This window comes from Ranitomeya imitator, chromosome 1 (assembly GCF_032444005.1).
Source record: "Ranitomeya imitator isolate aRanImi1 chromosome 1, aRanImi1.pri, whole genome shotgun sequence".
Lineage (NCBI taxonomy): Eukaryota > Metazoa > Chordata > Amphibia > Anura > Dendrobatidae > Ranitomeya > Ranitomeya imitator.
Window position 1 is genome coordinate 293,133,702 of NC_091282.1, and position 16,248 is coordinate 293,149,949.

At 44.7% G+C, this 16,248-nt stretch overlaps 1 protein-coding gene across 1 annotated transcript in view; it reads right to left on the reverse strand.

Annotated features, from left to right (window-relative positions):
• Positions 1-16,248, reverse strand: part of CDC45 (cell division cycle 45) — a 94,501-nt gene that overhangs the window by 55,805 nt on the left and 22,448 nt on the right. The window contains exons 4-6 of the mRNA XM_069756502.1: positions 2,617-2,754; positions 2,372-2,521; positions 1,525-1,583 (exon numbers count right to left, since the gene is read on the reverse strand). Coding sequence (XP_069612603.1) covers positions 1,525-1,583; positions 2,372-2,521; positions 2,617-2,754 — 347 coding nt within the window. The remainder of the gene's footprint in view (positions 1-1,524; positions 1,584-2,371; positions 2,522-2,616; positions 2,755-16,248) is intronic.

Consider the following 16,248-nt stretch of genomic DNA (forward strand, 5'->3'; position numbering starts at 1 on the left):
CTTGGCCGCGTTACCACTCGTCACTTCTGGTTTCAGCCACGCGTCGCGGGGAGGCCATAACAGGGCAAGCCACTGCTACGCTCGCCTGCGCCATGCCAGAGCCGTCCATCCCCAGTCAGGGAATACCGCTCACCTTGCGCCCGCTCACGTGTGGAGTACCCCTGGACCCACCATGGTGCTTCTAGACATCCTGCACCAGCTAAGGCAGAGAAGGGATCTCTGCCAGAGACGGCCGGGCCCGATCTGGGAAGGAACTATCGTCTTCTAATTCTTCACAGGTAAGCCTGCACAGGTTCCCCCATCAAGGACAGGAAACCAACTGATGCGAGGGAGAGGTGCTGCCTTTTTAGTCTGTAGGTTTCTGGTCCTTGGTGGTTAGATCCGGTCTCATGTTGCTGTCAACGGCGATTGATAAATAGGGCTTGGGCAGCAATTTCAAGATAAGCAACTTGTTTCTCTACGTGGCCCCGTTGTGTTCCTGTAAGCCCCAGACAAATTTATTGTCATGCACCTCTCTGCACTGGCATCACTGATTCAGTCAGACTGCTGTGCTACTCGCCCTAGGATCACATTGCAATCCTCAGACTGGCTGTATGCTCTCCTGACCTGAGAGAGGCAGCTGAATAGAAATACATGCTGTCACGCTCACGTCAGGAGAGCAGATGGCCAGTCCGAGGATTGCTTTGTGATCCTCGGGAGAATAAGACGGCAATCTGACTGAATCAGTGAAACCGGCTGGGAGGGGTGAACATTTATTTATTTATTTATACGCTTGACTTGCCAGAGCGCATTTAAATGTGAAATGAATATTCACTCCTTCACACGCCCATAATCTAGCCCACCCCTCCCAGCCAGCATCACTGATTAGGAGCAGTCAAACTGCCGTGTTACTCGCCCGGAGTTCATATCGCAATCCTTAGACTGGCCGTCTGCTCTCCTAACATCAGCATGACAGCATGTATTTCTATGCAGCTGTAACCCTCAGGTCAGGAGAGCTGATGGCCAGTCCGAGGATTGTGATGTGATCCTCAGGCATACGGCAGTCCGATTGAATTAGTGACCGCAGTGCACAGTTGTGGGCGGGATTATGGTTGAGGGAAAGGGTGAATATTCATTTTCCATTTACATATGATTGACTTGCCAGCGCACGATAATAAATTTGCCTGGGGCTTACATGAACACAATGGGGCAACATAGATAAATAAAGGTTAAATATCCTGAAATAGGATTTGGATAGGCCTTTCATGATACCATTAGTATACTACACAAATATCCATTGACAGATTCCCTATAAACCTTGGATTGCCCAAAGCACATCTCTTTTACTCCGATGACAGCTTTACAACCTCTTGCTATTCTCTAAAGCAGCTTCATCAGGTCTTCACCTAGAATGGCTTTCCAACAGTTATGAAGGAATTCCCAGAGGTGGAAAGCATTAGCAATATTAAACTGAATTTATTTTGTCTTTAATATTTACAAACTATAGAGCTTCACAATATATAAATCTAATCATCCTCATCTTACCTACGTGCCTCCCACTCTCTTCTCTGACGTCTTCTCTCAATTCGTCTTTCTACAGCTCCCTTTGAAAGAAAAGTAAATGAATCATTTTAGAGGTTTTGCAATCACATCCAACATGCTTAGAATTTAGTGACATAGCATACCGTGTGCATGACTGGTGGGTATCAGCCAACACATCATCTGCACCATTCACTCCCTGACGCTGAAGTGAGTGGCGCCAGAGAACACCTTTAACCCCTTGACGCATATTTACGTTGCATATGTTGTGTTCCCGACTTTGATGTGGTTTTATTGCAATAAGATGCATTAAGAGGCGATCAAAACATCTACACCAAAATGGTATCAATCATCAGGTCAGGGCACAAAAAAAAAAGCCAACACCAAGCCCAAGAGCCAGAAAAGTGAAAACGTTACGGGTCTTGGAAAATGACCTCAAATGCAAAAAGTTTTTCATACAAATTTCAGAAATTTTTTTTCACCACTTAAATAAAAAATAAACTATTCATGTTTGGTATCTTTGTACCTGTACGGACCTGGAGAATCATATTACCAGGTCAGTTTTACCATACAGGTAACATGGCAAATAAAAATAAAAAAAAAAAAATTGTGGAATTGCACTTTTTTTTCCCCCCAGTACACTATATGGTAAAATCAATTGTTTAATTCAAAAGTACAACTCATCCTGCAAAAAACAATATTTCATACGGCTATGTTGACAGAAATATATATATAAAAAAAAAGTTATGGCTCTTGGAAGAAGAGGTGGCAAAAGCAAAAACCAACGTGGTGAAGGTGTTCTCAAAAAGATCCAAATGCATAATGTGTGATGAACTATTTAATTTTACGGTACCTCATCAAAGCGCCTGCGCTTTCCAGATGGCTCGGAGCCTTCACTTTCATTCCCAGAATCATCTTCCTCCTCTTCATCTTCATCATCCCGGAAAATATCATCATAGGCAGGTATTTCAAGATCATCATCCTGTTTAATAAGTAACTTTATCTGTGTAACACATAAATAATTATTCTCAATGTACACCTGATTGTAAAACAAAATAAAATATTAATTCTATCAATTATCATACATTCCAGACATACCTGGGTATCATTGTATACATTTACTACATCTATTGGTCGGTGGGTGTCACATATGAAAAAAATGGTCTCTTCCTGAGGTTGCAGAGTTTCCAAAAGATCAACGTTTGCACCACAATTTAACAGGACAAAGTACTGGAACTAAAAAGAAAAGATTACATTGGAAGCTGTTATACTTTTTTTTACAGTGTTGATCAGAATAACAAGAGAAAACTTATGAATGAAGTCTGCAAATAAGGATTTAAAGTTAAACTGTCAGATCCTATAACTGTTCAAACCTGCTATGGAGGTAGATGTTCGGAATCCTGTATCCCAATATCGTCTTTTAAGTGGCTCTGTACAACAGCATTTGTCTAAAAATCTAAGTTACTTACCGGTAATGGGATATTCCAGAGACCATGACAGCACCACCTGAGAGAGGATCCTCCCATCCAGGGCAGGAAACCTAATGAAATGAAAGGGTGGCACCTCTACTGCATCAGTTAATTTACAGAGCATGAGAGGACCTCCAAACAATTAATACATGCCTTCACCAAATTGTCACCACACTCTAAAACTCTAAATGTAATCACTCCACCTGAAAATTGCACCCACAACCGGTGATGGGGGGTGGGTGGCGGTGGGATTAGCAGTGCTGTCATGGGCTCTGGAAAATCCCATTACCAATAAGTAACAGATTTTTTCCTTCACCCATGACACCACCACCTGAGAGATTTATATAGAATTAACAATCCAGCTTAGGGGGAGGGACCACCGCTTGTACGTCCAGCCTGTAGTGCCTATAGAAGTTTGAAGGAGAGGATCAAGTTGCTGCCTTACATATCTGGTCGATACCCCCACCTTCTCTGCCCAAGAAGTCACAATCGCTCGAGTACAATGAGCTTTAAATGCCTTCTGGTATTGACACACTACTGGCCACATAAGCTATACTAATAGCCTCCCCAATACACCTTGGTAAGGTACTCCGACTTTAGACCCTTTCCTAGCCCCCTGAAAGGACATGAACAACGATTGGGTTTTCCTCCGTTTAGTAGCTTCTATATATTTAATTAGGGCTCTTCTGACATCTAGTGTATGGAACTACTCTTCTTTGGGAATGTAAGTTACAAACAGAGGAAAGAACAATCTCCTGAGTTCCATGGATCCTCTTAGCCACCTTTGGTAGGTAGACCGGGGTAGGTCTCAAGACCACTCTATCTTCCAGCATCTGAGTGTATGAGGGATTTTCTGTTTTACTGTCAAGGCCTGAATATCACTGACCCTATGACCTGATGTAAATGCTACGAGTATTAGGACGTCAAGGGTGAGATTCTTGATGGAGGCCAACTGTAAAGGCTCAAAGGAGCTTTTAGTCGGAGCTTCTAGAACTAGGATTTAAATCCCAAGGAGGAATCTTTGGACTAGGGATTGGTCTAGATGAATTACCAGATTTATTAAACCGCACAATCCAATTATTGGCTGCAAGATTACAATTGTACTGTGCCCCCAAGGCCAAAACCTGAACCTTAAGAGTGTTGGTGGACAACCCCAGCTCTAATCCTTTTTGGAGAAACTCTAGTATAGATCTTATTGGGACATCTAGTTTCTCCACTTAACTAGATAGAAACGTCTTCCATGTTCTACCATATATTTTAGTGGCTACAGGCTTTCTGCTTTTTAAAAGGGTAAATACTAGGGTTGAGCGACCTTGACTTTTTTAGGGTCGAGCCGGGTTTCGCGAAACCCGACTATCTCAAAAGTCGAGTCGAGTGAAATCGGCCGATTATGGCGAAAAGTCGAGGATCGACCGAAACACGAAACCCAATGCAAAGCCAATGGGATTTTTTTTTTTTTTTCTCTCTCTCTCCTCCGTCCGTCCCTGAACTGAAAAGCTGGTGTTACACATTGCAAATCGCTACAGCGCACAAGCGACAACATGGCGATAGGTCTTAGGGGCGTGGACGCCTATGTCATCACTCTGCCCACGCCCCTTCATTGGCTGAAAAAAATGGCGCCAAGCGCGTCATACGAAACGCGACTTTGGCGCGAAAGTCGCGTACCGCATGGCCGACCCCACACAGGGATCGGGTCGGGTTTCATGAAACCCGACTTTGCCAAAAGTCGGCGACTTTTGAAAATGAACGATCCGTTTCGCTCAACCCTAGTAAATACTAAACCCTGAGAGAACCCTTGCCCTGTCAACAACTCCATCTCAAAATCCAGGCTGTTAAATGGAGACCTGAAACCTGTGAATGATAGACTGGGTCCTGGGAGACTAGAACCATGACTTTCGGCAGAATCCAGTCATCTGAAATAGACATCTGTCTCATCCAATAAAACCAAGGTCTTGGGCTAGAATAGAGCTATTAATATCTCCTTTGCCCGATCTTCCCCGATTTTCCTCAGAACTGAGGAATGGTATCCTCACTATGGGATGAAAGATATAGACTGGGCCAGGTATCTGGAAAGCATCCATCGCATAAGGCTCCTCCCTTGGTTCTGGACAGCAGAATCTGTCCACTTTCCTTCTCTCCTCCACACTTATTCGCTCCTCACCCAACCGCCTCCAAGACTTCTCCCGCATATCCCCCATCCTCTGGAATTCTTTGCCCCAACACGCCCGACTGTCAACCACATTGGGATCCTTCAGACGGAACCTGAAAACCCACCTCTTCAGGAAAGCTTACAGCCTGCACTGACCCCGCTGCCTCCTCACCACTACCGGAGCTACCGCCTCACCAACACCGGAGCTCAGGCAACCCTCAACCTACTGTCTCCTTCCCCACCCTATAGAATGTAAGCCCGCAAGGGCAGGGTCCTCGCCCCTCTATCAGTCTGTAATTGTTAGTTTGCTTACTGTAAGTGATATCTGTAATTTGTATGTAACCCCTACTCATGTACAGCACCATGAAATCAATGGTGCTATACAAATAAATCTACTATATAATTGTCTAAGGGTCACTTCCATCTGTCCTTCTGTCTGTCACGGTTATTCATTCGCCGACTGGTCTTGCCAGCTGCCTGTCGTGGCTGCCGCGACCAATCAGCGACGGGCACAGTCCGGAAGAAAATGGCCACTCCTTACTCCCCGCAGTCAGTGCCTGTCGCCCGCATACTCCCCTCGGGTCACAGCTAACACAGGGTTAATGCCGGCGGTAACGGACCGCGTTATGCCGTGGGTAACGCACTCCGTTACCGCTGCTATTAACCCTGTGTGTCCCCAACTTTTTACTATTGACGCTGCCTATGCGGCATCAATAGTAAAAAATGTAATGTTAAAAATAATTTAAAAAAACAAAACCTGATATACTCACCCTCCGTAGTCGCTCACGCCGGCTGTCATCTTCCGTTGCAGGTTCCGGTGGCAAAGATGGTATTGGAGAAGGACCTGCCATGACGTCACGGCCATGTGACCGCGACGTCATCACAGGCCCTACTCTAAAAAGGCCTGCCATGACGTCTCGGTCATGTGACCGCCACGTCATCACAGGTCCTGCGCTCATACCAACCCTGGGACCGGAAGCTACCGTGGACTACAAGGGGCCCTCGGAAAGGTGAGTATATGTTTAATTTTTATTTTTTAAACTGTGACAAACCTGGCTGGGCAATATACTACATGGCTCTGTGCTGTATACTACGTGGCTGGGCAATATACTACGTGGCTGGGCAATATACTACGTGGCTGGGCAATATACTACGTGGCTGGGCAATATACTACGTGGCTGGGCAATATACTACGTGGCTGGGCAATATACTACGTGGCTGGGCAATATACTACGTGGCTGGGCAATATACTACGTGGCTGGGCAATATACTGCGTGGCTGGGCAATATACTGCGTGGCTGGGCAATATACTGCGTGGCTGGGCAATATACTACGTGGCTGGGCAATATACTACGTGTACATGCATATTCTAGAATACCCGATGCGTTAGAATCAGGCCACCATCTAGTAATAATAATAAGAATAAAAAATAACTTTCCTGTTCCCCGTTGGCGAACAAGTCTATTTCTGGAACCCCCCACAGATCTATAACCTGTTTGAACACTACAGGGTATAGGACACATTCTCCCTGCCTCATCTGGTTACGACTCAGGAAATTTGGATCATCATTTTTCTTTCCCTTTAAGTGAAGTGGAGTCAGGGAAGAGAGGTAATTCTGCCATACAAAAAAGGTCTCCAGTTGTCCTCATCAAGGAGCAAAATCTCGTTTCCCCTTGATGGTTTAAATATGCCACCATCACTCGGTTGTCTGACAATATCCAAACACGACAGCCCCAAAGGATAGGGAGAAACTTCTCTAATGCCATTCTCGTGGCTAACAGCTTTCTCATATTGGAAGAATCCCTTCCTTCCTGGTTCATCCACACACCCTGGACTACACACTGTTCGATGTGTTCCCCATCCAGCCGTATTTGCACCTGGTGTTATAACATTACTGGAGTTACCCATAGGTCCCCTGCTGATAGAAAATCTCTCTAACCACCACAGCAGAGAGTCTGTTCCAAATGCTCTACTAATCGTACTTGCCCTTTCAACAATGTAGCTGCCAGGAATAGAACTGGGCCCATAATACTGCAGGGATGCATGAGGTCAGGGTTCCCACTAATGACATAGCTCTCCTGAGAGATATGATCCGGCTGCTGTTCACGGACTAAGCTAAGGACATTATCTTGCACTACTTCTCTTCTGGAAGAAAATACATCTGGGCTGTAGAGTCTAGACCTAGAAAGGTATGCGTCTTTAATGGTTTTAACCTTAATTTTTGTAGATTTAAAAGCCATCTCAACTCAGTTGAGATAGTCCTGACTCTTAGAAGCTGGGTGTTGCAGTGCTCTACTGACCTTCCTATGATGAAAAAAAATAATAAAAATAATCGACCAGATATGGAATGATCAGTGTTGTTTGCTCCTTAAGAGGAGTCATCTCCGCCACAATTTTGGTATACACCCTCGGTGCTATAAAGGTCAAAGGGAAGGGCTCTGAAAACGGCTTAGGCTATGTGCACACATTAACATTGGTGGTGCACTACACTGCGGATTTGGATGCGCGGAATTGCATCAAATCCGCAGTGTAATGCACCACCAATGTTAATCAATGGGAAATTGAGAATTAGTGTGCACATACTGCAGAAAAATCCACACGGATTTGCAGCGTTTTATCTTCCGGAGCATTTCAATTCTTTTTCAGGATCTACAGTGATTAAGCACCCATTGACTACCACTGAGTCAGGCAAATCCGCAGCAAAACCGCAGGTTTAAAAAGATCTGTGGTTTTGCTGCGGAGTTGCGTGCGAGAAACGCTGCAGATCAGGAGGAGGAAGAATGTGTGGGCGGAGACTGTGTGTGAGATGAATATGTGCGGGTATGTGTGTGTGTATGTAGGCAGGCATCGTCCGATGGGACTACTAGTCCCATCCGGCTATGCCTGTTACAGCGACAGCTAGCTAGATAATGGGACAGTTGTAATCCCATCATCCGGCTACTCTGTTCAAGTGTAAAAACAAACAAACAAAAAAAACTACACATATGCAGCACATACATATACACATACAGTACACACATACAGTACATACTCACCACACAGCTAATCCCCGACGCCCTCGATCACCTGTAAAAAAATGAAATAATAAACCAACAGTATACTCCCTGTTCTGACATAATCCATTTAATAACGAGTGTCCCACGATGATCTCCCATGTAGAGCTGTCACATCGACAGATGTGACCGCTCTCCAGGGGCTCCGGTGATACAATGACGGCAGGTATCCTCCCGCAGTGGATGGCACTGGAGTTCATGCCCTCATCGGCAACACTGTGTGAGAAAATTCTTAGCAGTGCCATTAAGTGAGAGCATGAACTCCAATGAACCCTCAGTGATAACACTGCAGGAGCAATTATCTCCTGTCAGTGTGTCACTGGAGACCCTGTAGAGCGGTCACATCTCCTGATGTGACAGCTCTGTAGGGGGAGATCGTCGTGGGACACTCCTTCTTAAATGGACTACGTCGGACCAGGGAGTATTTGTGTTAATATTTTATTTTTATTACAGGAGACCAAGGGTGTCGCATGGATTAGCTGCATAATAAAGATGGCAAACTGTGTAGTGTAAAATACTTTATTCTGGCTGTGTGTTTATTTAACCCCTTAAAAACTATAGGATTAGTAATGGATAGGTATCTTATTAACGCTTCTCCATTACTAAGCCGGGTTGATGTCACCTTACAATACAAAGGTGACATCAACCCCACAAATTTTACCCCATATGCCACGGCTACAGCGCAGTGGAAAGAGATAGGCTAAGTGTCGGAATTGGTGTATCTTAGAGATGCGCCATTTCTGGGGCGGCTGAGAGTTGATGTTTGTAGCCGGCAGGGCCAATATCCATGGCCCCTTCTTAGGCTATTAATATCAGCCTGCATCTGTCTGCGTAGCCTTTTCTGGCTATTAATTATAGGGGGACTCCCCCATCATTTTTTTTTTCAGGGGTCCCCCTATTGTAATAACCAGTAAAGGCTAAATATACAGCTGCGGGCTGATATTAATAGCCTGGGAAGATCCATGGGTATTACCCCCTTCCTAGGCTATAAACATCAGCCCCCAGTCACTAACTTTCCCTCTCTGGCGCAGAAAATTGTGCAGGAGCCCAGGCCATTTTTTTCAAAACTAAACAGATATTACCTTTAAGGCCAGGGTCACACTTGCGAGAAACTCGCACGAGTCTCGCAACTCAATACCCGGCACTGCCGCCGGCACTCGGGACCGGAGTGTGCGGCTGCATGTATTTCTATACAGCTGAACGGCAGTGCCGGGTGTGGAGGTGCAAGACTCGTGCGAGTTTCTCACAACTGTAACCTCGGCCTAACGCAGATTTTGTGTGTGTGTCTTTATTTAACTCTATGTACCATTTTATTATGCTTATTACTAAACATCAGGCTTGGTATTATCCATCTATCTATAGGTGTGTGAGTGTGTGTGTGTGTGTGTGTGTGTGTGTGTGTGTGTGTGTGTGTGTGTGTGTGTGTGTGTGTGTGTGTGTGTGCGCGTGTGTGAAAACATTCTTCAATGGAGTATGTAAAAGAAGAGGTTGGACAAGGAAAGGACATCACAATTCTTTTTTTTTTTTTTTGTTAAATAACAGATCTTTATTTAGCTTACAAAAATGCACACAAATCCGCATGAAAAAAAACCGCATGACAATATGCATCAAAAACACACAGATACAGTTATATGAAAAAGTTTGGGCACCCCTATAAATGTTAAGCTTAATGTTTCATAAAAATTGGGGTTTTTTTTGCAACAGCTATTTCAGTTTCATATATCTAATAACTGTTGGACACAGTAATGTTTCTGCCTTGAAATGAGGTTCATTGTACTAACAGAAAATGTGCAATCTGCATTCAAACAAAATTTGACAGGTGCATAAGTATGGGCATCCTTATCATTTACTCCTACCTACTTTTTACTGACTTACTAAAGCACTTTTTTTTGTTTTCTAACCTCATTGAGCTTTGAACTTCATAGCCAGGTGTATGCAATCATGAGAAAAGCTACTTAAAGTGGCCACTTGCAAGTTGTTCTCCTGTTTGAATCTCCCCCGGAGATTGGCATCATAAGCTCCTCAAAACAACTGTCTAATGATCTGAAAACAAAGATTATTCAACATAGTTGTTCAGGGGAAGGATACAAAAAGCTGTCTCAGAGATTTAACCCCTTCCCGACCCATGACGCCACGTAGGCATCATGAAAGTCGGTGCCAATCCGACCCATGACGCCTATGTGGCGTCATGGAAAGATCGCATCCCTGCAGATCCGGTGAAAGGGTTAACTCCAATTTCACCCGATCTGCAGGGACAGGGGGAGTGGTACTTTAGCCCAGGGCACCCCCCCCCCCCCCCCTTGGCTACGATCGCTTTGATTGGCTGTTGAAAGTGAAACTGCCAATCAGAGCCATTTGTAATATTTCACCTAAAAAACTGGTGAAATATTACAATCCAGCCATGGCAGATGCTGCAATATCATCGGCCATGGCCCCTCCTTCCTGTGCTCCGCTCCCCCGTCCTCCTGTCTGCTCCCCCGTGCTCCTATGCCACCCCCCGTGCTCCGACGCCCCCCCGTGCCCCGATCTTTCCCCCTTATACTTACCGAGGCTCCCGGGGTCCGTCCGTCATCTTCATGGGCGCCGCCATCTTCCAAAATGGCGGGCGCATGCGCAATGCGCCCGCCGAATCTGCCGGCCGGCAGATTCGTTCCATGTACATTTTGATCACTGTGATAAAACATCACAGTGATCAAAATAATAAAAAAGTAAATGACCCCCCCTTTATCACCCCTATAGGTAGGAACAATAATAAAATAAAGAATTTTTTTTTCCACTACAGTTAGAAATAGGGTTAGGGTATGTGCACACGTATTTTGGTCCCCTGCGGATTTTTCCGCAGCGGTTTATATAAATCCGCAGTGCAAAACCGCTGCGGATTTATTGCGGATTTACCGCGTTTTTTCTGCGGATTTCACTGCGGTTTTCTATTCGAGCAGTTGTAAAACCGCTGCGGAATCCGCAGAAAGAAGTGAAATGTGCGGAATGTAAACCGCTGCGTTTCCGCACAGTTTTTTCCGCAGCATGTGCGCAGCGTTTTTTGTAAACTCATGGAAAGCTGCTGTGGACCCGCAGCGGCGGAAACGCTGTGGATCCGCAGCGTTTTCCGCATCGTTTGCACGTACCCTTAGAATTAGGCTATGTGCACACGGTGCAGATTTGGCTGCGGATCCGCAGCGGATTGGCCGCTGCGGATTCGTAGCAGTTTTCCCATCAGCTTTACAGTTCCACGTAAACCAATGGAAAACCAAATCCGCTGTGCCCATGGTGCGGAAAATACCGAGCGGGAACGCTGTGTTGTATTTTCCGCAGCATGTCAATTCTTTGTGCGGATTCCGCAGCGTTTTACACCTGTTCCTCAATAGGAATCCGCAGGTGAAATCTGCACAAACAACACTGGAAATCCGCGGTAAATCCACAGGTAAAACGCAGTGCCTTTTACCCGCGGATTTTTCAAAAATGGTGCGGAAAAATCTCACGAATCCGCAACGTGGGCACATAGCCTTAGGGTTAGGGTTGGAATTAGAGTTAGGGTTGGAATTAGGGCTAGGGTTGGAATTAGGGTTAAGATTAGGCTTGTGGTTAGGGTTATGGTTAGGGGTGTGTTGGGGTTAGGGTTTGGATTAGGGTTAGGATTATGTTTAGGGTTGGGATTAGGGTTAGGGGTGTGTTGGGGTTAGGGCTGTGGTTAGGGGTGTGTTGGGGTTAGGGTTGTGATTAGGGTTATGGCTAGAGTTGAGATTAGGGTTAGGGGTGTGTTGGGGTTAGTGTTAGTGTTAGAGTTAGAATTGAGGGGTTTCCACTGTTTAGGCACATCAGGGGTCTCCAAAAGCAACATGGCGCCACCATTGATTCCAGCCAATCTTACGTTGAAAAAGTCAAATGGTGCTCCCTTCCTTCCGTGCCCCGACATGCGCCAAAACAGTGGTTTACCCCCACATATGGGGTACCAGCATACTTGGGACAAACTGGGCAACAACTATTGGGGTCCAATGTCTCCTGCTACCCTTGTGAAAATAAAAAACTGCTTGCTAAAACATCATTTTTGAGGAAAGAAAAATTATTTATTTTCACGGCTCTGCGTTATAAACGTCTGTGAAGCACTTGGGGGTTCAAAGTGCTCACCACATATCAAGAGAAGTTCCTTGGGGGGGGGGGGGGGTCTAGTTTTCAAAATGGGGTCACTTGTGGGGGGTTTCTACTGTTTAGGTACATCAAGGGCTCTGCAAACGTAACATGATGCCCGCAGACCATTCCATCAAAGTCTGCATTCCACAACGTCACAACTTCCCTTCTGAGCCCCGACGTGTGCCCAAACAGTGGTTCCCACCACAAATGGGGTATCAGCGTACTCAGGACAAACTGGACAACCACTTTTGGGGTCCAATTTCTCCTGTTACTCTTGTGAAAATAAAAAATTGCGGGCTAATTTTTGAGGAAAGAAAAATGATTTTTTATTTTCACGGCTCTGCATTATAAACTTCTGTGAAGCACTTGGGGGTTTAAAGTGGTCACCGCACATCTAGGTTAGTTCCGTGGGAGGTCTAGTTTCCAAAATGGGGTCACGTGGGGGAGCTCAAATGTTTAGGCACACAGGGGCTCTCCAAACGCGACATGGTGTCAGCTAACGATTGGAGCGAATTTTTCATTCAAAAAGTCAAATGGCGCTCCTTCCCTTCCGAGCCCTGCCGTGTGCATAAACAGTGGTTTGTGACCACATATGGGTTATCGGTGTACTCAGGAGAAATTGCCCAACACATTTTAGGATCCATTTTATCCTGTTGCCCATGTGGAAATGAACAAATTGAGGCTAAAAGAAATTTTTTGTGAAAAAAAAGTACTTTTTAATTTTTACTGATCAATTTGTGAAGCACCTGGGGGTTCAAAGTGCTCACTATGCATCTAGATAAGCTCCTTGGGGGGTCTACTTTCCAAAATGGGGTCACTTGTGGGGGAGCTCCAATGTTTAGGCACACAGGGGCTCTCCAAACGCGACATGGTGTCAGCTAACGATTGGAGCCAATTTTTCATTGAAAAAGTCAAATGGCGCTCCTTCCCTTCCGAGCCCTGTCGTGCGCCCAAACAGCAGTTCCCCCCCACATATGGGGTATCGGCGTACTCAGGACAAATTGTACAATAACTTTTGGGGTCCAGTTTCTCTCTTTACCCTTGGGAAAATAAAAAAATTGTTGCTAAAAGATCATTTTTGTGACTAAAAAGTTAAATGTTCATTTTTTCCTTCCATGTTGCTTCTGCTGCTGTGAAGCACCTGAAGGGTTAATAAAACTTCTTGAATGTGGTTTTGAGCACCTTGAGGGGTGCAGTTTTTAGAATGGTGTCACTTTTGGGTATTTTCAGCCATGTAGACCCCTCAAAGTGACTTCAAATGTGAGGTGGTCCCTAAAAAAAAAAATGGTTTTGTAAATTTCGTTGTAAAAATGAGAAATCGCTGGTCAAATTTGAACCCTTATAACTTCCTAGCAAAAAAAAAAAAATGTTGTTTCCAAACTTGTGCTGATGTAAAGTAGACATGTGGGAAATGTTATTTATTAACTATTTTGTGTCACATAACTCTCTGGTTTAACAGAATAAAAATTCAAAATTTGAAAATTGCGAAATTTTCAAAATTTTAGCCAAATTTCCATTTTTTTCACAAATAAACGCGAAAATTATTGACCTAAATTTACCACTAACATGAAGCCCAATATGTCACGAAAAAACAATCTCAGAACCGTTAGGATCCGTTGAAGCGTTCCCGAGTTATTACCTCATAAAGGGACACTGGTCAGAATTGCAAAAAACGGCCATGTCATTAAGGTCAAAATAGGCTGGGCCATGAAGGGGTTAACCTGTCAATTTCCACTGTGAGGAACATAGTAAGGAAATGGAAGAACACAGGTACAGTTCTTGTTAAGGCCAGAAGTGGCAGGCCAAGAAAAACATCAGAAAGGCAGAGAAGAAGAATGGTGAGATCAGTCATGGACAATCCTCAGACCACCACCAGAGAGCTGCAGCATCAACTTGCTGCAGATGGCGTCACTGTGCATCGGTCAACTATACAACGCACTTTGCACAAGGAGAAGCTATATGGGAGAGTGATGGGAAAGAAGCCGTTTCTGCAAGCACGCCACAAACAGAGTCGACTGAGGTATGCAAAAGCACATTTGGAGAAGCCAATTTCTTTTTGGAAGAAGGTCCTGTGGACTGATGAAACCAAGATTGAGTTGTTTGGTCATACAAAAAGGCGTTATGCATGGCAGCCAAAAAACACAGCATTCCAAGAAAAACACTTGCTACCCACAGTAAAATTTGGTGGAGGTTCCATCATGCTTTGGGGCTGTGTGGCCATTGCTGGCACCGGGAATCTTGTTAAAGTTGAGGGACGCATGGATTCCTCTCAGTATCAGCAGATTCTTGACAATAATGTTCATGAATCAGTGACAAAGTTGAAGTTACGCAGGGGATGGATCTTTCAGCAAGACAATGATCCAAAACACCGCTCCAAATCTACTCAGGCATTCATGCAGAAGAACAATTACACTGTTCTGGAATGGCCATCCCAGTCCCCAGACCTGAATATCATTGAACATCTGTGGGATCATTTGTAGCGGGCAGTCCATGCTCGGCGACCATTAAACTTAACTGAACTGGAATTGTTTTGTAAAGAGGAATGGTCAGAAATACCTTCATCCAGGATCCAGGAAAGCATTAAAAGCTACAGGAAGCGACTAGAGGCTGTTATTTTTGCAAAAGGAGGATCTACTAAATATTAATGTCACTTTTCTGGTGGGGTGCTCATACTTATGCACCTGTCAAATTTTGTTTGAATGCAGATTGCACATTTTCTGTTAGTACAATAAACCTCATTTCAAGGCAGAAACATTACTGTGTCCAACAGTTATTAGATATATGAAACTGAAATAGCTGGTACAAAAAAGTCATAGTTACTCACCGTTAACGGTGTTTCTCGGAGCCCATGACAGCACTACGGAGAGAGAGGGGATCCGCCCTTCAGGGACAGGAAACCTACAGATAAAAGGGCGGTACCTCTCCCTCGCATCAGTTGGTTTACAGAGCATCAGAGGACCTCCAGGTTAGTTTACAACAGAGAAAAAATCATATTATAACATTTCTTAATAGAGGAACCCCGTGCTTAGATTATAGTATATAAATTATATAAATTATATTTAATTAAAGGTGCTCACCGCACTCATGATGGGAGGGAATAAGCAGGTGCTGTCATGGGCTCTGAGAAACACTGTTAACGGTGAGTAACTATGACTTTCTCGGTCTCCCATGACAGCAGAGACTAAGCTTAGGGAGGGACCACCGCCTCAAGAACCCTTCGTCCGAAGGTTAAGTCAGACATAGAGGCTAGATTTAATCTATAGTGACTAAAAAAGGTTGATGGTGATGACGAGGTGGCCGCCTTACAGATTTGCTCTATCGATACCTCTGACCTCTCAGCCCATGAGGTAGCTACTGCTCTTGTGGAATGCGCTCTTATACCATCCGGGATTGTATTCCCCGAGGATGAATATGCCAAGGCTATCGCCTCCTTTATCCACCTTGCCAAAGTACCCTTGGATGCCCGGAATCCTTTTCTGGGACCCTGAAAACAGACAAACAAAGAGCCTTCCTTCCTATACTCCCTGGTGGAATCTAAGTATTGGACTAGGCATCTTTTAACATCTAGATTATGGAAGTTCTGGTCTCTCTCATTTTTTGGGTTTGGGCAAAAGGATGGCAGGGATACTTCTTGTGACCTATGGAATTTTGATGCCACTTTTGGCAAATAGGCCGGGTCGGGTCTAAGAGTGACTCTATCATCCAATATTTTAGTGAAAGGTGGATTAGAGGAAAGGGCTTGAATGTCACTTATTCTGCGCGCGGATGTTAATGCCACTAAGAGAATAGTTTTAAGTGATAATGTTTATATGGGAATCGTTTCTATAGGTTCGAATGGAGGACCTGTTAATGCTGAAAGGACTAAATTTAGGTCCCATGAGGGTATCTTTTGAGTAATTAAGGGTTTTCGATCTTGTAACTGCCTTAATAA